Source organism: Montipora capricornis, chromosome 7 (genome assembly GCF_036669925.1).
Source record: "Montipora capricornis isolate CH-2021 chromosome 7, ASM3666992v2, whole genome shotgun sequence".
Taxonomy (NCBI): domain Eukaryota; kingdom Metazoa; phylum Cnidaria; class Anthozoa; order Scleractinia; family Acroporidae; genus Montipora; species Montipora capricornis.
Window position 1 is genome coordinate 25,144,273 of NC_090889.1, and position 25,796 is coordinate 25,170,068.

Here is a 25,796-nt window from a genome sequence, read left to right on the forward strand (position 1 = left end):
ACACTTACCTCGACCTTGATTATTCCGAATATCACAAAAACCTCATCCAATAATTGTTTATAAATAAATTTACTTTCTTTTCCTTTTCTAAATCACCGTCAGCGTCAGCGTCATCATGACCATCATCGTCGTCATCGTAATCATAATAGGGACCTTAAGATCTACGACGGAGACGTTTGACTAAAACGTCAAAATATAACTTTGCTCTATTATAAGTCTTTGGCGATTATTCCATCTCCTTCATGTCGTACAATGTGGGCGAAGTGTCCTAAAAATAAATTGGTACGAGCGGTTTCAGAGTGAAAATAGAGAATGAATGATTCTCTGTTGCATGCTTACGTCGTCGTCAAAACCTAAAATTTGGTAATTTCACGCCGTCGTTATGAAGAGTACCGAACAAATATGTGCTAAAATCGGTGCCGCCCGCGCAGCTCGATTATTTACGCGCTTTTGACCAATGATATCATTGTTTGGTGGCGTTGTAGTTGACGTCGCGGTCATAGATCTTAAGGTCCCTAACAATATTCATAGTCATCATCATCCAATTCATATCCATCGTCAGTAAAATCATCGTCATCACCTTCACTAGACTTATTTATTGTCATCATCAATCATTATCGTCGTCATTTATTTATTGTCACTGTCATCATCATCATTATCACTGTCACTCTTATTTCCTTCTAAAATAACTGTTGTCATCACTGCCGTTGTTGTAGTATTCGTAGTCTTCGTTTCATTGGGAAAAATCACAAGTTTTAAGCTATCCAATAGAGAACTATTATCGACACCTCAAGCATAAGTTATCTGCGAAGCCACGAGTTAATCCTTCGTCTTTCGGGTGGACATCTCACGTGGCAAATCCCAAATAGTGCACGCGAATGAAAGAATCAATAAAGTGTCGCTAACTTACTGTCCGCCCATTAGTTGAGCCTTACAGATGTCATACTCCAGTGGAGCGTTGCATGGACATTCGCAATCCTTGTTTTCGCAAACGCCAGAACAGGGACATCGTTCTCTGTTTATTAAACATGGCTTGCTCTTGACTCTAATAACAAACACGTTAGTTCTTGGAATCCTGACAACAGTGTACGCATCGCAAGCACCGTGATCTCCTTTGTAGGTTTCGCCTTCGATATTCACCTGCAGGAGAAGGAAATTCATATTTCAGATCAAAATCGTGATTTGCACAGAACAATTACAAATACGTACAAGAGCGGTTTTTCAGTTAAATCTGGACATTACTTTAACCATAGCTTGAAGTTTTCATTTCTACGTCTAATGATTGGCTCAAAAAATTTGCGTCATATTTATATTCATCGTAATCTAGTCAGATGCGTTTTCCCGCGTTTTCAGTTCCAGTGTCTTTGCTTTGTGATGTGTAAATTTGTTTATTTAATTTTCTGCGTCTTTTAGTTGATGGCCAAAGCGATACCTTTGGTTTATGATCTAGGTAGACTCCTGTCCTGTGTAATTTGCCTTCGTTCTGTTGAGCGCAGTCATACGCTTGAATATTTTGGCTTTCGATCGTTTAGGAATTCATAAGGTTGAAAATAACGCGGCACGTTAACTTTGACCGAAAGACTTTTTAAAAAGAGATTTGAGCGTTAGGCTAATAAATGTGCTGAAAGTTTACCTCGTAAAATCGCTGAAGTTTCAAAAGTTGGAGATTCCTGCATTCATATCGTTTCATGACACCATTCTTGATAAGATCGCGAGCTATTTCGCCATCCATGTCGGTGATATGCCTGTTAACAACCTGAAATGACATATCCACACGGCAGCGATGAACTTGGAAATACAACTCCTTTGGCTTTGTCTAGCTTTCAACTTTTGACTAATTTTTCAAAGACGTGCGCAGTGGAATACAAAAGGACCCAAAGGCTCTCTTCAAGGAGACAGGGTTTTTAAAGGAACGATAACACCAACGTCATTGAAAACGTCACAAATTTACATTTAATTCTTCTTTATTATTGGTGATTTTGACGTTACGTAATCCTAGCCACGTTGGTGGACGAAGTGTTTTATTCGTTATTTCAACTGTCACCTTTCGTACATTTTCCATTGATCCTTATCCGCAAAATAGCCTATAACTAGCTAATCCAGGCGGATCGGAAAAGTAAGAGATTACAATAATAGGGATTAAGACAACAATGACCAACTAGTTGGGTGATACTAAAACAATAAGACCCTTTGCCCTCAAGGGCCACGGGTCAATAGCCCATTCGGCTTCGCTTCGCCTCAAGTGGGCGAAGGGTCTAATTGTGAAAGAGTACATATATTACAAAATAGGTAGAATAAAACAAATGTATGATTCAAATTAAATTAAACTGAAAAATTTAAATTTAATATTTACTTAACATTAGATCTCCCGTTAGCTGCTTTTGTTCGTCCATCAGCATTTGTACTTAAAAGTGCTACTATTACCTGCAAAAATCAATTCTACTTTTTCTTTGTATTTCAAAACTATGTTAACTGAACACTAAGTGACTGAAGTTTTAAGCCTCCATAAGATGACGGCAAGGGTTCGCTAGTTTAAAAATGCAATGCGTGTGCACGCGTTTAAATTAACATGCAACACGGGAGTTTCGAACTTTCAAACTTTTAAACTCGTGTTTTGCACGTATAATAAGCGCGTTTACACGCTGCAATTTTAAGCCAGTGATTCTTTGACGTCATCTTACCTCGACCCAAACCTCTGAAGTCCAATGAGTCAGTCTTTAACGGGAATAACAGTCGACTGTGAAATCCTGAACTTGCACTCAAAGAAAACAGCCTTTGGACAAAACTCGAAGCTCAAGATTTTGCTAGTATAGTCAGGTATCAAGGAAACGCGGTTTCAAAATATGAAGGAAAAAGGGAAGATATCTTGTTTGATCATAGTAACTCTTTAAACCATTATCACGTTGCCGGTCACAAGGCGCCCGGAGATTGGTTAAAAGTTACCTATACGTCTTTCGCGATTACTCCATCTCGCTCACGTTGTAAAATATGGGTACGAACGATTTCGAAATAATGACGAAGGATTCACTGTGGTATCCTCCTATAATGTCATGAAATGGATTTTTAGTAATTTGTAATCATTTGTAGAGCGCCCGACCACCGTGTCTTATGCCATGAGTTCAAAATCAGAACAACACCACGCCAGTTGTTTCACACCACTTTCACTAGTTCTTTATAGGCCCCACCTGTGTTGTTTTAGGGTAAGTTCCGCTGTTTTGTTCCTTTATTTATTGTTTTTTTAACCAATCCTACAGTTGTCTTGCAAATTGTGCAGATCAACGTAAGACCACCTAACGCCCGCCGCAGTGGTTAAGCTCCCGAATAGTTCGAGTTTTTCTTTGAAGAGTCATCACATGCTATCCTTCACAGTTCTTCACACCATAATGCATTTGTTCATGTTGGACTCCTTTTTACCCCGCTATGAAAGAGACTGGAACCCAGACGGGAAAAGAGAGACCCCCTGGGTTCCACTCCCTAGGTGGAGAGGGGATGGAGGAAAATCCAGGAACAGGAACAGGAGAGGGGAAGTTGAAAAAAAAAATCAGCACTATTCAAACTAGCAGTAACTTCCGGTGTTGCGTTCTGACCTAAAAGTATTTTTACCTTGGAAGTATCATTGTAAGCGTCTTCAAAATCCGGATGATATACTATGTAACCTCTCGTGTCCATCAAAAAACATCGTAGCTCTTCTTTAAAGACGCAATGTTTCCCCATCGTTTTCGCCATAGAAGCGCCTAAACTTGAAATGGTGAGATCACCTCCAACCACGGCAAATATCTTGTGATCATTACTCAGAGAGGGGTCCAATAAATCCCTCGTTATGGTATGGCTAACGGTGACAACAAAACCGGCCCCAAGGGGGTCCAGGTACGGGTGAGTTAGTGTGGTATCGCCATCATTTGCTACAGCGTTGATGAACCTAAATAAAAATCAATGGTATCAACGGTTCGAGCTTGGGTTTTTTTCCTGTGCCACAGGAAAAAGGCATTTACGGTTCATTTGAATGACAGGAGGCCATCAAATGGAGCGTCTATCTACTCTTATTCCTTGAGTCACCCTTTCCCGAATATATTTACTCTCAGAACGGCTTTTTCCCACATATTGCCACGGCGAAACGCGGAAAGAACATTCCAGCGTGATGCATGGACGTAAAACAATAGCACTGTCCTAGCTCTGTTTGATTGGGCTTTCAACATCGAAACCCCCCTCGAGAGGCGTTCTATTAATAGGGAGCTTAAGCAAGCACGTTTTTGAGACACGGACGGCAACCGGAAGAGAACATTTCGCGCGCTAGGACATTGGTGTCTCCCAGATTTTTATACTAACCATATCTAATGGAGAAAAGATACTTGGCAATGTAAATGTGGTTGTGTGAAGACAAGTTAAAAAGGAAAACAGCTCAATTCCGGTTGCCGTCCGCGTCTCAAACACGCGCATGCTTAAGCTCCCTATTATCTCCACTCGAAAAAGGATTGACTCCGAGGCCCAGTATGAAAGATGGAGGCTCCATTTGATGGGCTCCTGGGATGATAATACTTATGCGCAACAGACTGACTTATTGGTAGTATAGGCATCTGATAACTAAAATGTTACATGAGATGTTATGTTACGACACAGCAACCCGCACAAATCCCGTCACGACTGCATTGATAAGAAGCTAGATATCGTAGAACTTTGACCAACGTCGGCACAACTTTGGTGATTGCAAATGATTTAGTTGGCTCCCACAGACGTTGATTTACAGGTGCAATCGAGCCAAGTTAGAATGGCTGAAAAAGCATAGGTATTTACCGCTGTCGTTTTTGCAAGCTTTTTTCAAAATCGGGAAGCTCTCGTTGAGAACAAAGTGCAGACGTCTGGTAGTGACTTTTATCAAGAGTTACACCGTTTTCAACCGAAACTGTTCCGGAAATTAAACTGTCTACCGCGTCGACCTAAACCGGTTATGGGAGAACTTCTGACTGGTTCCGACAAAACACAAGGGTGCCAGTGGCCGTAAAAACGTTCTACCTGCGCTATAGAAATTCAAATACATTAATACTTACCATGGCCGCGTCAAATGATCAAAATTCGTTGGCAGAGGAGCGGCTGGAAACACGCGAAGAACACCATTGTAGGTGCCAACGAACCGACGCACGAATCTTGCAGTGTAACGTTTAAATTTTGCGGAGCCTGATCCCCAGACCATCCTATCAAAATAGGATGTAAGGATCGCCACGATCGGCATGTTTTGTTTCATGGCATAGACTTCACCCTCGCGAATTCTAACTGATTGCGTTTCCCCAAGAAGTTGCTTTGAGTACAAGCGAACAGCTTCCAAACGGTCTTGTTCTTCAAAGTATTCGGCTGGGTCAACAAATGCCTTGGCGCTCAATTTAACCGCTGATCGGTCTAAAAAGGAGTTAAGATGTTTGATTCAGTTGTGAGACCATCTGCTTTAGTTTGAGGGGCACTGGAATTTGAAAGGTGAACTGGGGAATTAGGTCGGACCAACAATCAAAGACCGAATTACAACTGCGCATTTCAGTGACTGCCCTTACAATAATGACCATCTCATAGAGCACATACTTACTTACACACTGATCACAAAGAGTGGCTTATCATGGTCTTGTGTGCAAGTGTGTGGAGGAATCAGCTTACTTAATTAATTTAAGCTAAATTAATTACTCTACTCTCTTAGACTCTGTACGGTGAATGAACGGATCTGTATTTATATACCTAGGCCACAGGAATGTTCAATGATTTGGATTTGTAATTTAAACTAAGTTTTTGAGGAAATGTATTTCCCTGGAGGCTTTCAGGCTTGTCGACCAAAAAACGCAAAATTTGTTCAAGGCCAATAATGTAAGTTATTTTACAGATCCAAAAGGGAATAAAGGAAAGAAACAAGAACCTTCTATTTCGCGATGGGAACGCGTTTTATGTTATTTTCACAGAAAAATGCTCTACTGCATGTGCATGCTCCCTTTTATGCTGCCGAGTCAATCTCGTTCCCAGAGGCTGGTATGCCTGTGGTCAGCACCAGGGATCCAGGGTATCAATGGTTTTGGGGTCGAGATTGCACCCACGTTTAATTGTAGTGGATAGCTTAAACCACTATTGCGTGAGTATCCGCGGACTCACGCTGAACGTCTGTATGAGGGACATTACCTGGATACGACACTGTGTCCGTATGGTAGCACGTCTTTGCCTCTGGCAACACGTCCATGCGGTGATAAGCCGTGGGATGGTTCCCGGCATTGTCAACTGTATAGATAAAAAGTGAGTAACCACCATACAAACGTGAAATGGCGATTAGCTTTTTATAAACGCTCAACGCCCTAAGCACCTCTTCAACTAACGAAGGTTTGGTTCCTGTGGGATGCAATCCCATATTTCCCTTATGTAGTGCAGGTTCAATAGGCCATTTCCGAGTTCATGTCTGCCTCCTCTTCAAAGCGAGTCTAAGTGCGAAGTTATTGTGATGGTAATTAGTTCTACTTTACATATGAATGAAAACTAATTTGCGTAAGAAAAACTTCGCACTTAGACTCGCTTTGAAGAGGAGGCAGACTTGAACTCGGAAATGGCCTATTGGAAGAGGACAAGTGGCTGCTGGGGACCAATTAACAATGACTGAATAAATGATCGAATGAACGGATGCGTGCATGCATGAACGCATTAAGAAGAAAGAAAGGAAGGAAGGAGTTATTGAGAGAGTGAGTCAATGAGTAACTGAATGGAGAAATGAGGGAACAGTGAACAAAGTTAAGGAATAAAGGAGGAATGGAGGTATTGAAGGAATGAATGCATGACGAAAGAAGTTAATGAAGAAATAAACTGCTTACGTATTCGAGATGACCCATATTTATCGTCAGATTCTTTCAATTTGATAGCGACACAGGTGATGAACTCTCTGTTGTCTGTCTCAAGCGGCTGGCAGGTATATTCATAATCAACCACTTCTATATTAATTCCTTCTCCCAGAACACCACCGGCAGCTATGGAACGTCTCTGACTATTTATTGTTTTACTGAAACAAAGAAATCATCGACCCGTAAGTTTCTATCCATTTTAAGGCTTCCTTGGAAATTTGTCTCAACAGAAAGAAGAGGAACTGTCCCACAAGTTGTAAAAGAACTGGCCGTTTGCAGGGTTCAGTCACATGTCACTCTTCGACAACATGTTGGGACGCAAGCTCATCGAGGAATATTAGTTTGTTGCCAAAACAAAAGCACTAACCACCGAAAAAAATAAGGTAAGTGCTCAAAAAGAATTTTTCCCTTTAAAACCGACACACCGTGACTCTCCTGAGCCTTTAGATCTGGAACGCTTACGTCCCAGCGCCATTGCAAAAAAAAAAAAAAAACGACATCATCTAGCCATTTGACTAGATCCTGCAAGTGATGTATTGGTCAAGTTTAAGCCGGGCAAGCGACTGAAGTTTTGAATTTATCAATAGTAGCCCTTGACAGTAGCCAGGGAGCCTTTGAGCTTACGATTACTAGTTCGATTGCTCCACCACTGAACTAGAAGATATTCATGAGATGCAGATGCTTTTCTTATGCTGTCGACATTTTCATCATACAACATGACCCAGGTCTTAACTTAAAGCTTCACAAGCAACAGGCCGCGCAAAAACATGGCTTTGCTTCTTGCTCTTCATACTGATTTCATACTGAATTGACCGCTCCCCTTATAGGGGCTTTTCAGGGCCAATGAATCAACGAAACAACAGAACACAACAACTACAACTGTTAAGAATCCCAACTGGCCGGAGGCAAACCAGTTGGCTATTAACAAGTGTAGCTGGGAAGTTGAACCAGGGACTACCAGGATCAAATTCAACGAGTGGCCAGAGCGGGTCTTGAACCCGGGTTCTCCGGATCTCAAAGCAAGCGCCCTAACCACTGGGCCACACTGCCTCCTTTGCAACTTTCTACGGTGACAAAAAGAGTTTGGAGCCGAGGCCTTCCGTTAATCTTCCTTACAGCGTAACCAGACCTCACTCAAAAAGAAGAACTTTTTCCTGTGTTACACAGAGAACTCGCAGTGTTGCTGTTCTCTTACTCACAAAATTAAACTGACTCAGACCCTGATGTGACCTGACTGCTCCTATAGAACAGCTTAGTATGTTTATAGGTGTATTGGTGTTAAAGCAGGAATCCATGACCCTGAGCCTACAACTCTACTGTGTTCTTGTAACGGCGTTTTCACAGACCGATTAATTTTTAGATTGAATTTCCCGCGAATGAGACTCCCACAGGAGCCCGATGACCAATTACAAGAAATTAAGCTGACGTCATAGGGTCACCGAACCGGAACTGCCTTTGTTTTTTGACCTAATTCGCGGGAAGGGCTAGTCTAAAAATAAACCTACTTGTGAAAACGCCGTTTCACAGACGCTGTATGGTGTATGGAAGTTGCACGCTCCAGATGGGCTCGTGTGTTAAAGTGTCTATAACCTTAAAAAACCCCTTTCCACTCAACCATTTTCTGCACTTGTCTAACAGAATTTTTTGGTTCGCTTAACTCCCTCCTTCAAATTCACTGTTTCACTGAGAGGCTCCTAAAAAGTGGAAAAAAGAATTGTAATGTGATCTGCGACCGCGCAAGGAAGATGAACGGATTTAATATCGGGTTGACGTCACAGACTGCTTTGCATTGTGGGAGTAATTTTTGACGTCAACCCGGTATCGAACCCACTCCCCTTTATTGCTCGGTCACGGATCAAATTATGCCCAGTTTTCCCATCTTTTAAAGCGAATAAAAAGGCCAGTTTTAAGCAAAAAGGTTCTAAAAACAACACAACCAGGAGCCCATCTGGAGCGTACAGCGTCTGTGAAACGGCGTTTTCACAAGTAGGTTTATTTTTAGACTAGCCCTTTCCGTGAATTAGGCCAAAAAAGAAAGGCAGTTCCGGTTCGGTGACCCTATGACGTCAGCTTAATTTCTTGTAATTGGTCATCGGGCTCCTGTGGGAGTCTCATTCGCGGGAAATTCAATCTAAAAATAAATCGGTCTGTGAAATACAGTAGGGTTGTAGGCTCTGGGTCATGGGTTTCTGACACAACGTATTTGGGACGAATTCAGAGAATAAATTAAGTCGGGAAAAGTTTGTTGAGGTGATGGGCACGCAAGGTGGGTTTGTTATACCTGACTTACCTGAAAGTCTCAACTTTCTTGTTCAAAGCTGCTTGTCTAACGTCTTGGTATAACTCTTTGAATTCCTCCGATTCTTCTAATTGCAAAATGTGAACGGCATTACTTTCTTCTGTAACATGTTCCGGTGAGGGGATGTTAGGGTGGCTTAGTACTGCTCCGTCATAACTTTGAAACATAAAAGCGTAGGATTGAAGAGTTCCGTGTCCAAAATACTGAACATTGGACACGAGGTCAGGCATAAGAATATCCAGACCCACTACCCCACGAAATTTCTTTTCGTTGTCCATAACTGCGCAGGTTGCTGTGACCATGTAACCTGTGAAGGAAAAAAATGATGCTATCTTAGCAAAGACTTAAATATGACATGTCATTTCATCGCCGTCATTTGTGATAACTCGAACATACAATAGATCAAACATTAGCTCAATTTGTTCATCCATCAACAACTGTATATTATTATCAATATAATTATTATCTTTTGTAATAAAAACTAACGATAAAAAGTCACGACGTTTCGACCCCTCGGAGGTCATTTTCAAGTGAGAATAAAAGTTTTAAGAATTAGCATAAATATGTAAAAACTGGATAAAAATGCGGCGAACGCCGAAATGTGATAAAAATATGTACAAAAGTGTAAAAAGTGCTAAAAATATATGGAGTAATGAACGGTAGCTAGAGAAAACAATAGACAAAAAATAATTAATTACAAGAACTGCTTATCTGCCACAGGAACATACAATTATAAACTTGCCAAGTGGCTGGACGAAAAGCTAAAGCCCTTGTCCGTCAACGACCATACCGTCAGTGACATTTTTGTTTTTGCTGACGAACTCCGTGAAATGAAAATCAAAGAGCATGATGTTTTGGTGTCGTATGATGTGTCATCACTCTTTACTAATGTTCCTGTGGACGAAACCATTGAGAGTATTGCAGAGAGAGCCTTTGAGAACGACTGGTTCAACAAAGAACACGATCTTAATATCACGAAGCAGGCCCTGATAGAACTGTTAAGAATCGCCACCAAAAATCAGCTTTTCCAGTTTGAAGGAAACTTGTACGAACAAGTGGACGGTGTGGCAATGGGCTCGCCGCTGGGGCCTCTCATGGCAAACGCCTTCATGTGTAACATCGAGAAACAGCTGGAAACAGAAAACAAGATGCCCGCCTTTTACAAGCGCTATGTTGATGACACCCTTAGCGCAATGCCTGATGTTGAAGCAGCTATAGATTTCTTAACGACACTAAACAACAGTCACCCTTCTATTGATTTCACAATGGAGCTCGAAGAAAATGGCAGACTACCCTTTCTTGGAATGAACGTAATCAGGAATGGATGCTACCTGAACACAACGGTGTACCGAAAACCAACTGACACCGGACTGTTGTTACATTATCACCGCCACGTTGACGCGAGATATAAACGGTCACTGATAAATACCATGCTTAACCGTGCGTTTAAGCTCTCGTCTACATGGAAGGCCTTTCACGAGGAATGTGAACGCCTCAAAGAGATCTTTTCCCGTCTGTGTTATCCTGAAGATCATGTGCAGTCCACCATCCGCCTTTTCGTTGATTCAAAAGTTTCCGAGGAATCACGCACCCACGTTGATGAGAAGCGTGGGGACCCAATCAGAGTCGTGTTGCCCTTCAAGGACCAAAAATCTGCGAACGCCGTACGGAGACAACTTGCCGACCTAAGCCGTAAGATCAGTGCGGATATTACCCCTGTCTACACGAGCAAAAAGATCAAAGAAGAGATCCGGGTCCGTGAAGAGAAGCCACCCCTTGTAAGCCAACAGTGCGTTGTGTACCAATTCAAGTGTGACCTGTGCGACGCAGGTTATGTCGGATATACCTGCCGGCACCTTCACCAGCGCATTGAAGAGCACAAAGGGGCAACCATCGGCGACCATCTGAGAGAGAAACATGCATTGGAACCTAACAACATCGCAAAGAGTTTTAGAATTCTGAGAAAGTGCCAGAACAAGTTTGATTGTCTTGTTTTTGAAATGTTTTTTTATAAAAGAACTGAAACCATCGCTAAACAAACAGTGTGACTCTATCCGCGCCAAATTATTTGTTTAGAACAGTTCTTGTAATTAATTATTTTTTGTCTATTGTTTTCTCTAGCTACCGTTCATTACTCCATATATTTTTAGCACTTTTTACACTTTTGTACATATTTTTATCACATTTCGGCGTTCGCCGCATTTTTATCTAGTTTTGACATATTTATGCTAATTCTTAAAACTTTTATTCTCACTTGAAAATGACCTCCGAGGGGTCGAAACGTCGTGACTTTTTATCGTTAGTTTTTATTACAAAATCTATATCTAAAAGACTTCTGATTAAGATAATTATTATCGTTATAATTGCACTGACATTAGTATCATTATATTATCATTATCATCATCATTATTGTTATCGTTGACTCTAGAGACGGCTGCAAACTACTATTTTCAGTGGGGCTGTCTTACCTACCAATAGAGAACTCCTCAAACTTTTTTGCTTATACCCTCTATGAAAGAAGGATTTGGTCGGGGATTGATTTTTTAAACCCCCTTCCCCCCCCCCCCCCCTTCCTAAAGGCATTCTCAAATAGGAGTCAGCGGGCGAAAGGACCAACGACTAGGCTTTTTTAGATTGTGCTAGTAACAGTCGCACATTATGGTACTAGCAGTGCCCATTGTTTTCCCAAATTATGTTCGCTTTTCCAAATGATGCCACTTGTTCTTAAAATTATTCCTCTGAAAAATGAGTGAAACAAGTCCAAAAACATGACGTATCACGACCGTGTAGCGAAACGTTTTTTGTGTCACAAGCTCCTCTTCTATTGTATTTTGCTTTCTTTGCCGTAAGGCAACGGTCTCTGGGTACGCTTGCTGGTACTGGTATGGTCTCTAGCTGCAAGTTATCGGGTGGCTTGGCTAACGCCATTTGGCAACTTGCAAATGATAGGTACTATGACCAACATCATCTGGCAACTCTCGTGCCAGACTGCCAGCCTCCTAGGGAGGCTCTCTTTATCGATTGACCGACAAGAACCTCTGGGGAGCTGGGTCATTTATCTACAATCGTGGACAAACTCGATGAGAAAACCGTGCACAAACCGGCAAAAAGCACTTGTTCACTTTTTCTCCCTTGTGAATCCCACAAAAATTACTTATCTCTTCCCTCCCCCTATCCAATGTTGATTTGGAAAGTGTTGATTTCCAGGAAACTGTTTGTGCCCCCCACAAAACAAACAACGTTGAACCGGGGAAGGGGGGAGGGGAAGGGGGCGTTGAAATATGGTCAATTTTGTGTTTACAACTGGAAGCGATTGGAAGGGTAATTTCTTTATTTCCTGAAGAGTTTTGTCCACGATTGTAGGTTTTGGTCGGAATGGACAATGTGTCACGCTGGTCTGTGGGCTATACAAAGTCATGTGCCTCAAATTTAAAATGCAACCATTGATGTTTAAAGGTTTAATGTCCCCGTGGGAAGGATAATAAGTAAGTTGACAAAGCACTGCAACGTAAACGCGTGGTCCTGGGTTCGAGCCCCGTTCAAGGCAGGCTTTCTTCACAACTCATTAAATTGCTGCTTAAGTGCGATGATCTTCAACTCACGTCTTTCACTTTCCGCTGTTCAAATTTATAAATAATTTCATTTATTGTATGGAAAGCAATTCTCAGGCTAAACGGAGCACTCCGATTGGCTGGTTTTTGGTCGGGATTTTACAGTAAAGACCATTACCATGAAAACAGTCCATTTCCGGCGCATTTTCGTCTTCAATGTAAAAGGTTACCGTACAAAGTTCGCTGAGGAAAGACGAAGATGACGAACATTCACCAAGCGGAGAACCGTCCGATCATTCAAAGAAACGATGCCTCATGATAAACAACTTACTAATCTCACTTTGTTAGACCGGGAGAGATCTTTCTCATATCTTCGAATCGTTTGAAAACGGTAGGAAGATATGAGAAAGATCTCTCCCGGTATAAGAAAGTGACACTCGACATTGCTTTCCTACAGAAATGCTTACTAATCTAACTTGCTCTAGACAGTACTAACGGAATATTGGCCCTTGGTCGTTTCTGAACGGACCTCGCACCGCCACGACCTCAGGCTAGTATTCCCAGTACGGCCCTTGCGCTCGGTTGTAAGAGGTTAAAGTGCCTATAAACCCGAAATTTTTTTTTTTTGCTTCGAGAAATCTTTGTATCGCTCTGAGCAAAATGGCGCAAAAATTTTTGTTTTGGTTAAAACCGGAATTTTTTACGAGGTTTTAAAGTGCGGTTTTCTCTGCCCGCGACCGGGTAAAAGGGAGACTGGGCCTAGTGACGTAATTCCCGGACATTAGCATCAGGCAAATCAACAGAGGAGATGCGTAGTTTTGTAGTTTTCCCTGCGTGTCGGTGAAAACAATTTCTGTTCGGCTCACGTTTGTAACCAGCGTACGTGTTAATCAAGAAATGGCTTCGAACGACTTCATTCTGTCCTCCCGTTCAGATACGGAAGTTTCAGAAATTGAAGATTACGAGCTGGAAGTTGAAGGTTCGCCAAACTCGAGCTTCGCGGCCAGCGATGAGGAATACACGCACGAGGCATATGCTGACGATCCCCTAGCACGTTTGGATTTACCGTACTTATTCAGCTATAAGCCGAGCGATTTTTACACAAATCCTCACTCAATTTGGGCAAATTTGAAGCGGTAGAAGGGGTCTCGGCTTATAGCCGAGTATTTTTGATAAAAAGAATTTTCTCAGCAAATTAAAACAGTAACAAATGAACGTGTATTCACTTACAAGCCGAACTAAATTAGTTGTAAAATGAAGAGAAGTTGTTGTTTCGATGTTGTTGGTGTAATATGGACTTTTATTACTTGGTGGCTCGTAACGCTAAAAGGAGCCGTTCGTGTTGTTGTGTGATCGGGATCGATCTTATTGCTCATCTTCTTCCTCGCTGTCTGTCTCGAATTCGTAGTCCATTTCCTCGTCTTCACTTTTTGTTTTGTTCTGGAATATTCTTGTCGAAGACTGCATCGTCTTCTGTGCCGTCGAGTGCGTTATAGAGGTGCCACAAGTCTTAAACGACCGCCTCACCATCTCCTCGGGAATATCGCGCCAAGCCTGGTTTACCCATCATAGGAACGAGGAGCCTGGGAACGAGATTGCACCATCACAGATCGTGTAAACAAAATCGACCCACTTCTTCTTTCGCTTTTGCTTTTCGCTTTCACATTTACCGTAAAACGGTATGGGATGAAGCAGTATCCCTTTCTCTTTGCTTCGAACATTGCTACAACCGAAAACAACACATTTCTCAGGCATGGCTTCACCTCTGATGGAAGTAACAACTTGCGACACTCACAGTCCGGGTTTTACGTCACGAATTACACTCGACCCATTCCCTTTCGGCAAGCTCACCAGCTCGGTAATGGGTTTTCGAATCTCGCGTTTCCGCCACTTTGAAAATTCGCAAAAAATTCCGGTTTTAACCAAAAACAAAAATTTTTGCGCCATTTTGCTCATAGCGATACAAAGATTTCTCGAAGCAAAACAAAAAATTCGGGTTTATAGGCATTTTAATACTCTATCATTTATTTGTTCAACTCATTCAAGTCCAGTCCAATTTCATTTTGATGCTTACAAAATGATATTTGAGACAAATTCAATAATCGGGGAGCAGGTTGTCATTAAATTGCTTTTCGGCTATTGGAATGATAAAGCGTGACTGACAAATAAATACAAGATTCTCGTACCCAGTCCAAGAAGATCCACATATGGCCGAGAGAGCACAACCCTCCTTTCGAGGGCTGGAGTGACTTTCATCAGATGATCAAAATAAGGTTGAAGCCTAGAATAATAATCGGTTTTTCCAGCAATGGATGCAGTTACTCCACCCTGCAATAAATCAATCATGTGCCAGACGAGGTTAAAAAAGCATGAAAATAGGTTATTCATTGGGCTTTCGGAGATATTGTTTCCCGCTTCAATTTTCTCTTGAATAGTGCGTGGTCAAAAACCAAGCCGGGATTGGGGCGACTCTGCATTGCTTGTTTTCGTGCATATCCTTTCTGAGAACCCCGAACCCCTGTATGCAGGCAACGATTAAAGGGGCTAGGTCACGTTATTTTAGGTAATTTTCTTTAATTTTGTTAATTATGAGCTCTAAACGTCAAATTGGCAGAGCAAGAGTCTTTCATTTGCAAAATCACGGCCACATAACAACTGAGAATGATTTCCCAGCTGTGTAAATGACATTTTGATATAGACTGATATAAATTTGAAAAAAGGTGGGCCGACGTTTTTCAAATTTACCCAAGTTCAATCCATTTCAATCCTCTCCAGTTTTGTCCATCCATGTCCCTTCTTGGCTTCCCTGTGTTTTGTTAGAGTTCTTCTATAGTTTTGAACAGTTATTTTGATATTTTAGTTAATTCTATGACCATTCGATCAGTGCTGAAATTGCCTAAAATTGCGTGACCTAGCCCCTTTAAAGCAGAAGATAACATTCTGGATTATTGAATCGACTTCTTTGCTTCCTGTATCTAATTTATTTCCTTGCAAAATAGAGACTGGAAAATGGTAGCGTGGAAAGGACGAACCTTGAAGTAATGCCGAACGTTAACAAAAAAAACGAAACACGTAAATCAAAACACGAATTTTAAGCAACTGTTAGAAGAGTTTCTGTTGCTATCAAGTTCACAGGGGCAAGTGTTCTAAGGGCCTTTTCTGTAACTATCACATGCAGAGGCAGTGGCGGACCTAGGAATATTTTAAGGGGGGGGGGGGGGAGGAGGGGGGGGGGGGGGAATTGAAAGAATGAAAGTATATACTCTGACAAAATTCCAGATAGCTGCTATTTTGACGTTTGGTTGTGTTTTGCAGTAAGAAAAATGTTCACGTCACGTAAACAGTATCTGTTCCAGCAAAAATAAAAATACAATAAAGAGCAGCTAAATGGAAAAAAAACAGCCAAAATTGGGGGTGGCTAGCCACCCTATTCACCCCCCCTCCTAGATCCTTCCCTGAGAGGATTCCCACACACATAACACTCACAGAGGCCTTGACTTTCTGGATAAATGTAACGAGAAGAAATTTGACGTCCCATATCGTTGATGTTTGCTTCCAAGCTGTCTTTTTTTTTTGGGGTATCTTGCATCTCGCGAGTAACTTACAAAGTTGAAAATTAATCAAAGAAATTCCTATGCCTCTTAGCCAATGAGAAGACCGACATCATATAGTTGCTCTAATTCAGGCTTACCGTTACATCAGCCAGTTTGTCTAAGAATGCCATCTTCCTTCCAAAACTCAGTACTATCAATTTTAAATCGGTTTCTTTAAATTCCTTTCTGAACTCTTTAAACTCTTGTTTCAATGCGTCAATTACAAGCTGTTGAAAGTGTTTTTTTTTGGGCCCATCATCTGTGATTAGCAAGAACATTGACGGTCTGGATTCTAGGTTTTCCGATGAGTTACGCAAGGTGTGCTTTTGAATCGCAAAGGCTTTCTTGAAAGCTCTGATGTATCTTGTACCGCCTAATCAATAAGGATAATAAGAATTAGACATTTATGAAGTTGGGGTGAGGCAGTTACCATTTCCCTATTTCTTCGAAAGATTTACTTCAGATACTCCAGTTTTCTCTTATTCGGATTATTTATATGATTCGATTTAGTTTTTAATTAATGTCCTTAATCGGAGCCCCAGTGATAAATAAACTAAATAAATTAGAAATATAGAACAGCGATTTCAATGTTACGTTGAGACAGGTTTCGGCAGAAACGTCAGCCTTCCTTCGGTGCAAGTGTTACATGAGATGCAAATCTGAGTATAAATATCTGATAAATTTTAATAAATACAAATACGACAAAGAAAAATCATGTTTGAAGCGTGGAAATTACAGAGATAGGCTCAAGTTAACATGTTGAAGTTAGCATTTACATTCATCAGATATTCATTTTCAGATTTTCATCTTATGTAACACTTGCACCGAAGAAGACAGAAGTTTTCGCCGAAACATATCTGCATCAAAATCGTTGTTTTACATTAAACGTTATTGTCAGTGTCTCTCCTGCTCTCTAGACCAAATTGAATAAAGGTGTAATTATGACAATTATTTTATATTAAACTTGGGCAGAACATACGTGTTTAAATGAACGGTTCGCTGTTTACAACTGACAAATCAACAATGGGAAAAGATGACAGCAAAAAAAAAAAAAAGGGAGAAAGATGAGACCGGAAAGATGGGAGAAGAGAAAAGGGATAGGGTGGGGTGGGGAATAGAATCTATTGATGACTTTTACTAATCCAAAAGGATTTGATTGTTATCACGCAACTGTTGTTTGTTACAGTTTTAGATTGAATCAATTTTTGTAAGCCTAGGGCATTTAATTTTTTAAGGTGTTCCTAGTGGAATACGAGACTGACAAAGGTCATAGCTTGGACAACCAGAATACTGCTCCAAGAAAACCTAAATTAAAATTTTAAAACATCATTAATAGCTTTGGAACGTGACTGGAAAACAAGCGCATGTATTTTTTAGTGTATATGTGATGATTTAGCTATCCGTCAGTGACCGTTGAACCAAAAAAAATAATGGCCAAATAAGACGGCCAGAGTCTAGGCTACCCATAGCCCTCTTGTTGCGATCAACAAGTTACTTGTCAAATGGAAGCAAGACGTACGCCATTTTCTTACCTGAAGGGTTTGCTCTGTCGACAAAAGTCTTGAAGGCGTTGATGTTGAATACCTTAGCACTTGCCATTGATGATCTGTAGCATTCTTCGTCTCCGGGAACGTAAGTTGACGCGTTAAAAGCGATAACCGATACCTACAATAAAATAGAGATTTATAAACACAAGGTAAAGCAGCCCAATTTAGTATGTACTGTTTTGTTTATTCTCACACCAAAAGATGTCATATTTTATGTGATCCATGGTCATTGTTTTTCACACAATGCGCCGTTCGCGTTGGTTACCCTATGTTGTTGCGCACTGATGATACATACTAGAAACCCATAAGGGTTGAAACGTGTAACGGCCCCTTGTGTGCTGAAAAACAAGCTTCTGAATATTCAATTTGCTACGTACCATATTTGGAACAACAAGAGCGAGGGGTTTCCAACTATGGTACTTAGCACTGAAACATTCAACCATTCAGTTCGCACTCAGTGAATATTCGGAAGCTGTGAACGCGCGTTACACGTTTCAACCCTTATGGGTTTCTGTACATACTTAATACATACATACCTAATTGACCATTCCCCATAGGGGCTTTTCAGGACCAATGAAACAATGAACGAAACGACACAACGCAACAACAACTGTTAAGAATCCCAACGGGCCAGACGCAAACCAGTTGGCTATTTGCAAGTGCGGTCGAGACGTTGAACTAGGGATTTCCACGACAAAAATTCAACGAAAGATCAGAATGAGTCTTGAACCCGGGAACTCCGGGTCTGAAGGCAAGAATCCTAACCACGGGGCCACACTGCCTCATTTTCCGAAGTAGTTAGAGAGATTTAGCATTACGTCTCCGACAAACGGCAAACGTCAGGTTGAAATTTGCGTCTCGCAAAAAAGTTAAGGATACTTGTTTCATTATAACTGATTACTTGCTTGTTATCTACAGATGTAAAAAATGTAAATGCTTTGTTTATAGTGGAAGTGCACTCTGGACGACAAGAAAGGAAAGGAAACGAGAAAGAACCAGAGTCTAATTACCTTATCCTTTGGCACCAAAGTCCCCAACACAATCTTCGTCATCTCCTTGGCGCGTCTGAGGTAGTTAGCCATCGAAGTGCTGCTATCCAAAAGAATAATGATGTTTTTCGGCTCTGACACCGCCGCACCATTATACCAAGGTCTTAATCTGTGGTCGTAACCATCACAACTTGAGACTTTAGGCGCCGGATATATGGTAAAGACGCCTCCCGATGAACCAAAGTACTGCCATTTCACCTTTAATGTTGTCTGCCAATACATATATGATAATCAAAATGTAGTACCGACTGACAACAAAAAGTCTTAATTGAGTATAGTAAGCCCGAAACAAAAAAAAAAAAAAACATCTTGTAATCTGTGGCCATCTGTTTAAGCCCCTAATTAATTCATGATTGCTTGGTAACCGGGCCGGGAGCCATTGTGAGGTATGTGAAATATACACCAAGTTGAGTTGTGTTACTGGATTTATTTATTGCTAAGCGCAAATAAGAAAAATTACGCAACTGAGTCTCATAAAATTAAATAAACGAATTGTAACTCAAAGGGAACAAAATGTATCCACAATAAGCGCGGGAAAAAAGGCGGGAAAACGCGCAGGATCAAGTCATACGTGGCCAATCGCGCGTGGCTCATGCAACAGAGAGCCCAAGGAAAAGCTAAATTAAAGGGGTGCTAAACACACCCGCCTGGTATGTTAGCTACGCCATGCTGATGAGGCCCAAAGGCCGGTATAGCTGTCCATGGCTGCTAATTGACCGGGTGAAATGGTTGTGCGCGTGCGTGATGTGTTGGCCACACCGGGTTGGTATTGGCGTGTGTCACCTTGCTTTTTATTGTTGTAAATTACTTCGTATTTTTTCAGAAAGACCGCTCCAGACTGAACAGATATTTTGAATGTAGTTAAAGGCCAACCTTCAACCGATAGGCTTTTCGACCGTTTGTTTTTGTTATGGAAATTCGCATTGCTTATCGTAGCAATCTGATTGGATAAAATTTCAGCTTTGGCGGGATTTTCATAGATGAAATTGTTCCACGACACACAATGCCTGTAGGGTGAACGTGGATCCTTAAGTTTCACCGCCGAGACGAGGTGCATGAACGCTCGTGTTGGTATGAATGAAAACTTATTATATGACTAGCTCCGTGCGCGGACAAGAAGAACCAAATCTCGTACTGATTGGCTAGAGGGAGCTATCTTGCCCGCTCCGGATTTCTCATTTGATTCCAGCAAGATCAAAGATCGTCTTTTTGGTGTTTGATCCCATATAAGATATCCTTTATTGACCAAGCTTGTTCGGTCAAGAACTATTTATTTATTTATTTATTTCCCCTACAAGGTCCCCTACAAGGTGTATCACCCACCCAGCCCAACCCACACAAGCAGCATAAAAACTAACTACACCAATCCCTCCCCGCTGGTAATTTCTTAAAAAAAAAATCAACGAGATCATCTAACTAAATTATTAATCCTACGACATTTACATGCAGCAGACAAGTTTGAAAGTACGAGCTTCATCGGCATCGAATAGAACACGCAATCTAGTGAAGCAGAAACGAATCTCTAAAAGGAGATGTCTGGATCTTGGTCTCGTTGTTTTTCTTTTCGTGTTTATGGACCTCAACTTCGTCTCGGTCCATAAACACGTAAAAAAAGAACTTGGCCAATATCCAGCCATTTTGACCTAACGCTTGGTCAATAACCCATATATATTTTCAAGGAAAAGATCAAGCCTCGTTTCGATAAAAAAGGCTGAAGTTTACTCTTGTAGATCGAGTTTTGAAGTCATAAAGTATAAGAGTTGCTCGAAGCGCATGCGCAGAAGCGATCATCTCTAGCTTTGTTCGCCCTCTTCAAACTTCCGAAAAGCACCATTTGATATACGCATAGCTTACTTTTCTGCAAGGCAACAGAAAGGCTGAATTTCCTTCCTGCATCAATGTGCACAACAAAAATACAATACGCTCTTGCGGAAGCTTATCGCCGGTAGAAGAAAACATCGACATACATTTAGGATTATTTCCCCGCGAAATCGGACCTTTTCAGCCAATTAGATGCCTTAAATTACTTGAAGACTGATTATCACTTAGTGATCCCAAACTTATTTCAAACCCCATCCAAACATAGCTTAGGTCCATTCGCTCAGTATTTTATGTGTAATATTAGCATGTTACATCATGAGTTGACGTACTTTTTTCATGTTTTCATCGAACACCGTTTTCAGCTTTTTGAAGTCAGGTTGAAATTCATTCAAATCAGCGCTTGGTACCCGCCGTTGGCAGAATACATCGAAAGTGACATTATCTTTGAAACGTCGATCATATCTCCTTTTGACTCTCTTCGGGAGATAGCAGCACTCGTGGTATTCTGTAAATTAAACCATTTCAAAATATTAGTTGCCCCCACCACCTTAAAGGGCCTTCACAGAAGAGGCAAGTTGTCATCGACGACTATTTACTGTCCACAACTTAATTGAATCAAAAATTGTTGTAGTTAGGAAATGCGTTTCCATATGCGAGAAATTTAGTTATCGATAACTGGTACGTTTTGCGGGAGTCTGTGAAAATAGCGACAAGAAATGAAGAACCGCTGACTTAAAAAAATCGTCTGCACCGCTGCGAGATGGACTTAAGAAATTGATAACTTACTCGCTCACAGACGGCAGAAAGAGAGTTGTCGATAACAAAACGGCCGCGTTTGTCATCGATAACTAAAGGGGTTTCCTGTGTTGTCGAAGGCTTGAATTTTCGCTATTTGCAGTCGATAACTCGCACAAGCCACGTTCTTTCATCGATAACTTTTCGTTATCGACAACTAAACATTTTAGATTACAAGTTGCCTCGTTTTCGGAGGCCCCAAGTCTAGAACCTACAGGTACTTCTCCTTTGGTTCCTATTTAGAAAGTCCCAAATTCCCCGGCAGTGTTCTTTTCACAACCAGAAATCACATCTGCGACATTTTTCTTCGGGGAGGGGACGGGGGCACCAACATCCTTTCTAACAATCTCCTACTTTGCCTGTCCTACCTTCAGTGGCCTTCTTTCCAGAGTTTAGACTTTTAACGACTTCAGTTACTACTCCATGTAAAGCGTGTACCATGTCATTCAGTCGCATGGAAAATTTCGTGTTGAGCTCCTTAATGATCTTGCTGTTATCAAGGTATCCACCTTCTGAAACCATGTTGTCTCTTTCCTTTCCAACTTGTTCCTAAAATACACAACAGCAAACAGAATTTTGGACACGAGGGACTGCTTCAAGCACAAATCATTGAAAAATAAGTGACGCAGATCACTGGTGGGACGGAAAATTCTGCACGAATATTAAAAATATTTAAAACCTCTGTCCGACGGTGAACCGATTTTATTATTGGGTTGAATTACCACGTTCAATTCAGACTCTTCCAAGTCAGTAAATATGTTAGAAAATAAAAGAGTCCTTGGAATAGGAAAAAAACGGTAAATTTATTCTGCCATAAAGTATTAGGCTACATTCACACGATACCGGACGAATTTTCTACCGGTGGAAAATTCGTGCACTTGGGGGTTCCGTTCACACGGAACCACGCTAGACGTACGAAAATTTAGACGCCTCACCGTTCACAAAGAGGAACGCCAAAATTAACCAGTGCGGTCGAAAATTTAACCGGAGCGTTGTGAACACCTTGACCGTCTAAACTTTGAATGGCAAAGGTGTGGTTGCATGGATGGGTGCTACCTCAGCTGCAAGAAACCATTTTGGATTTCGTAAAGTAACGCTCTGCGCATGAACAGATGTTAGAACCACTGAAAAAGGTTAAACTCAAATCCGGTTCGTCAGTTCCATGTGAACAGAGCGAAGGTATTGCACGGTTCCGTACAAACAAAATATCCGGTCGAAGTTTTTAACCGGTAAAAAAATCGTCCGGTGCCGAAGCCTTTTTCGTACAATCTAGATCACATCAAAAGTGGTTCAAGAGCAAATCAAAGAACAGAGAGGGCAGTCGTTCTTTTCTCTTTTTCAGTTGACCGTCTCACGTTTTCTTTTTCGTTGTTCTCTTTACATTTCGCACCCACCCAGTTCGAACCCACGACCTCCCGCATGACAGCCCGATACTCAACCAACTTATCCACCGCTTCGCACATTCCGTTTTTAAGTTTGAACGATTCTCTAATCGCGTGCCATGAAACAAAAGATAGCATTGTTAATGGGGCCATTCCCGACAAAACTAAATACACCAATCATAATATAACGAGAGAAAGAGCAATCAATCTAAGATATAGTAATAGTTTAATTCTTAATTTTAGTTCTATAAGATCATCAGCAACACTCGGTGACCGCTCTTTTCACGTGGCAGCCCCTAAGCCGTTGAACAGCCTTCGGAACAAATACGAAATATAAAACCTTTAGGTTGTTTAAAGAAGGCTATTAAGACATTGATCCTTCAGTTATTGCATATTTATATAATGTAATCAATATTGAAAATTGCTGGTATTGACAATTGCGCAATATAAGTTTAATAAATTGTTAGTTTGTTGTTGTTGTTATAGAGCTAACGTAAAGGGTGAGAAAATCTTTGAAGTCACGCGTGGCTTACATGTCACACCTAATATAGCTTGAGTTGACGTCCTGCAAACAAAAAGCCAAAGAGCGCTGCATTCTTACCTGAAAACTCTTCGTGCCAATTGCGAGATTACCCAGATCATTTCTTAGATCGTCGTCAAATGTCCCAATCAAATCATTATAGTCCACAGTAGCCGATTCTTTGCGTGGTTTCGCAGAGTCATCTTGCAAAGTGAATGTCAAAAACAGAAAGAGAACAAAGATCCTCAAGTACTCGGCCATTGCGAAAATTTCAAGTTACATAGTTTTTGAGTTAACTTCCCTGAATTTCTTCTCCCTACTTCTAGGAACCGAGGCTAGACTTATCTGTACGTCACAAAAGGGCAATGTTCTAATTACATAACAAACTAAATCAATTTTACTTTTTTGCGCGTGACTTCGTAATTAATAGATTCTAATTGGCTCATAAAAACGCTTGCGGCGCATTCGTGCTTTTGGCAAACTCGTTTTTCCCAAGGATCATCATTCTTGTCATTCTTTCGGTCCGGATCAAGAATGACTTCTCTTTTCTTGATCCCACACGAGAGTTTTTAGGCCTAAGGCTAACTTGTTTAGCTTTGTTTCTGTATTGGTAAAACAGAGACCTGTGAACGAAAGAGGTGACCTGTGTTTTGTACCCGCCCGATTCTGGGCATGGAAGCCATCTATTGTCGTTAATGTGCCAACCAGAGCCTCATTGGCTGTCGCAACAAAGGATCTTTTTTTTCTTGTGGTTGGCATATTTGAATAACAAAAGCAATTTTTGTAAACAGATATCTTCCCTGTAGTAAAAGGTGTGCGTTTCTAATGATTTGCGCGCGCTTATTTATACAAGAAGTGTGGTCATACGAGTTCATAAACAAAAGAGAATTTAAACACTCCCGCCAAGCTACATGCAATAAAATGCACTCCTGGAACGAAACTATTCTGATGCGCAGGAAAGAGCTCAGGTTATCCTGACAAACGCCAAAGAGACTAGGGCAAATAAACCCTATTTTTAACTAGAACTGAAATGGCCAGTGCCAAAGTACCTCCCTGTTTATTTGAAAACGAAATTTCGTATCACAGGAGTCAACATAAGGAGCAACCATATTGATCAGAAGTGGATTTATCGGGGATTCGATGAGCTCTGAAAAGAGCTCCCGATCCACAGCACTTTCGTTTTCCTTGTTCATCTCCACTCCATGCGTTGACAACTTGTAAAGCACCTTGATTTTTGAGATTTCGATTTAAGGCTTGCATGAGACGACTGATATAATCCTAGAAAGCAATTTTTTTTCTATACTGTTCTAAAATAAGCAAATTATCTATACCTGTGCCTTCGATAATAGCAACAATTAAGAACACTCACAACATAGCACGTTCTATTGCGAGAGAAAATAGAAAACTAAAATATCATTATGAAGAGTGGGAACCCTTACTCCCACTTATAATTCCTTGAAGGTTGTTGTTCTTTTTCTGTCTTTTTGAAATGTATCTGCTATATCGTTTGTTTGCTTGTATGTTTTGTTTTTTTTTTCCTTTCTCGTTGTTTTAGTTTTTGTAACTGTCAAGTGTATGTTTCTTTCTTTCGGTTTTAACCTAACACTTGCGCTGTATTGTATTATTTTTTGTTGTATAAAGTAGACAAAAAATAAATAAAATCCAAAAAAAAAAAAAGAGAAACGACTGAGTAGGTTTTAATGAAAAGCTATTATTTTTGACAGCTATTGTTACGCAGACGTATGCTTAGAACAAAACTAATGTATGGAGCGCGATATTTAAAAGGAGTTTCCACGCAGAATGGATAGTGATTTTTTGACGTCCAATTGAGTACAGAATATGTTAATGAAAACATCAAACTTTTATTTCCCGATGTTCACTTTTTTCAAAACGCTAAGGGATAGTTCTAAAACGTCCTCAAAAGTCATCTTTTTCGGCTAGAATTGTAGATGCAGCATTCCTCTTGAAAACCCGGGTGTTCAAAATATTAGGTAGGCCTTAAGGAAGTAAGGAAAGCGACTTTTCACGGTCAGTGCCTCTCGGGCAAATTATAGCCCTTTCTCTCTAATTCTTTGATTGGACTCACGTGATATAACGGTCATGTTGGTGCCAAAACAATAGAAAAATGTAGCTCAAATGTTGCATAATAATTGAGTCAAATTCCCAAAAGACTTTTTCGCTATTGTTCATTCCATCAACATGGCTGCCGTGACGTCAGATACAATCAGAGAATGGGCCATTTCCGAGTTGCTGTTAGTCTCGATTTCGAAGTGAGTCTTGGTGCTCAACTACTGTAACGGAAATGAGTTTGATTTGCATAAGAATACGCAACTCATTTCTATTTGAATGGTTGTGCACCAGGACTCGCTTTGAAACTGAGGCATG

The 25,796-nt window shown here is 40.9% G+C and overlaps 3 protein-coding genes across 3 annotated transcripts in view; 1 reads left to right on the forward strand and 2 right to left on the reverse strand.

Moving 5' to 3' along the window:
* LOC138056615 (VWFA and cache domain-containing protein 1-like) overlaps positions 1-23,778 on the reverse strand; it is a 28,161-nt gene extending 4,383 nt beyond the window's left edge. Inside the window, exons 1-14 of the mRNA XM_068902455.1 lie at positions 23,493-23,778; positions 21,878-22,058; positions 21,044-21,219; positions 18,855-19,103; positions 17,830-17,962; positions 16,396-16,670; positions 14,891-15,032; positions 9,145-9,460; positions 6,828-7,012; positions 6,151-6,246; positions 5,046-5,391; positions 3,604-3,919; positions 1,634-1,756; positions 911-1,140 (exon numbers count right to left, since the gene is read on the reverse strand). Coding sequence (XP_068758556.1) covers positions 911-1,140; positions 1,634-1,756; positions 3,604-3,919; positions 5,046-5,391; positions 6,151-6,246; positions 6,828-7,012; positions 9,145-9,460; positions 14,891-15,032; positions 16,396-16,670; positions 17,830-17,962; positions 18,855-19,103; positions 21,044-21,219; positions 21,878-22,058; positions 23,493-23,672 — 2,948 coding nt within the window. The 5' untranslated portion in view covers positions 23,673-23,778. The remainder of the gene's footprint in view (positions 1-910; positions 1,141-1,633; positions 1,757-3,603; positions 3,920-5,045; positions 5,392-6,150; positions 6,247-6,827; positions 7,013-9,144; positions 9,461-14,890; positions 15,033-16,395; positions 16,671-17,829; positions 17,963-18,854; positions 19,104-21,043; positions 21,220-21,877; positions 22,059-23,492) is intronic.
* Positions 1-25,796, reverse strand: part of LOC138056622 (small ribosomal subunit protein mS25-like) — a 194,238-nt gene that overhangs the window by 106,927 nt on the left and 61,515 nt on the right. The gene's annotated exons all lie outside the window — the stretch shown is intronic.
* Positions 9,962-11,201, forward strand: LOC138057582 (uncharacterized). Its single transcript, XM_068903553.1, has one exon. The coding sequence runs from the start codon at positions 9,984-9,986 to the stop codon at positions 11,199-11,201; it is 1,218 nt and encodes a 405-aa protein (XP_068759654.1). The 5' UTR covers positions 9,962-9,983.

Coding starts and splice junctions, on each gene's coding strand:
- LOC138057582 (XM_068903553.1), top strand. CDS start 9,984: ATGAAAATCAAAGAGCATGATGTTTTGGTGTCGTATGATGTGTCATCA.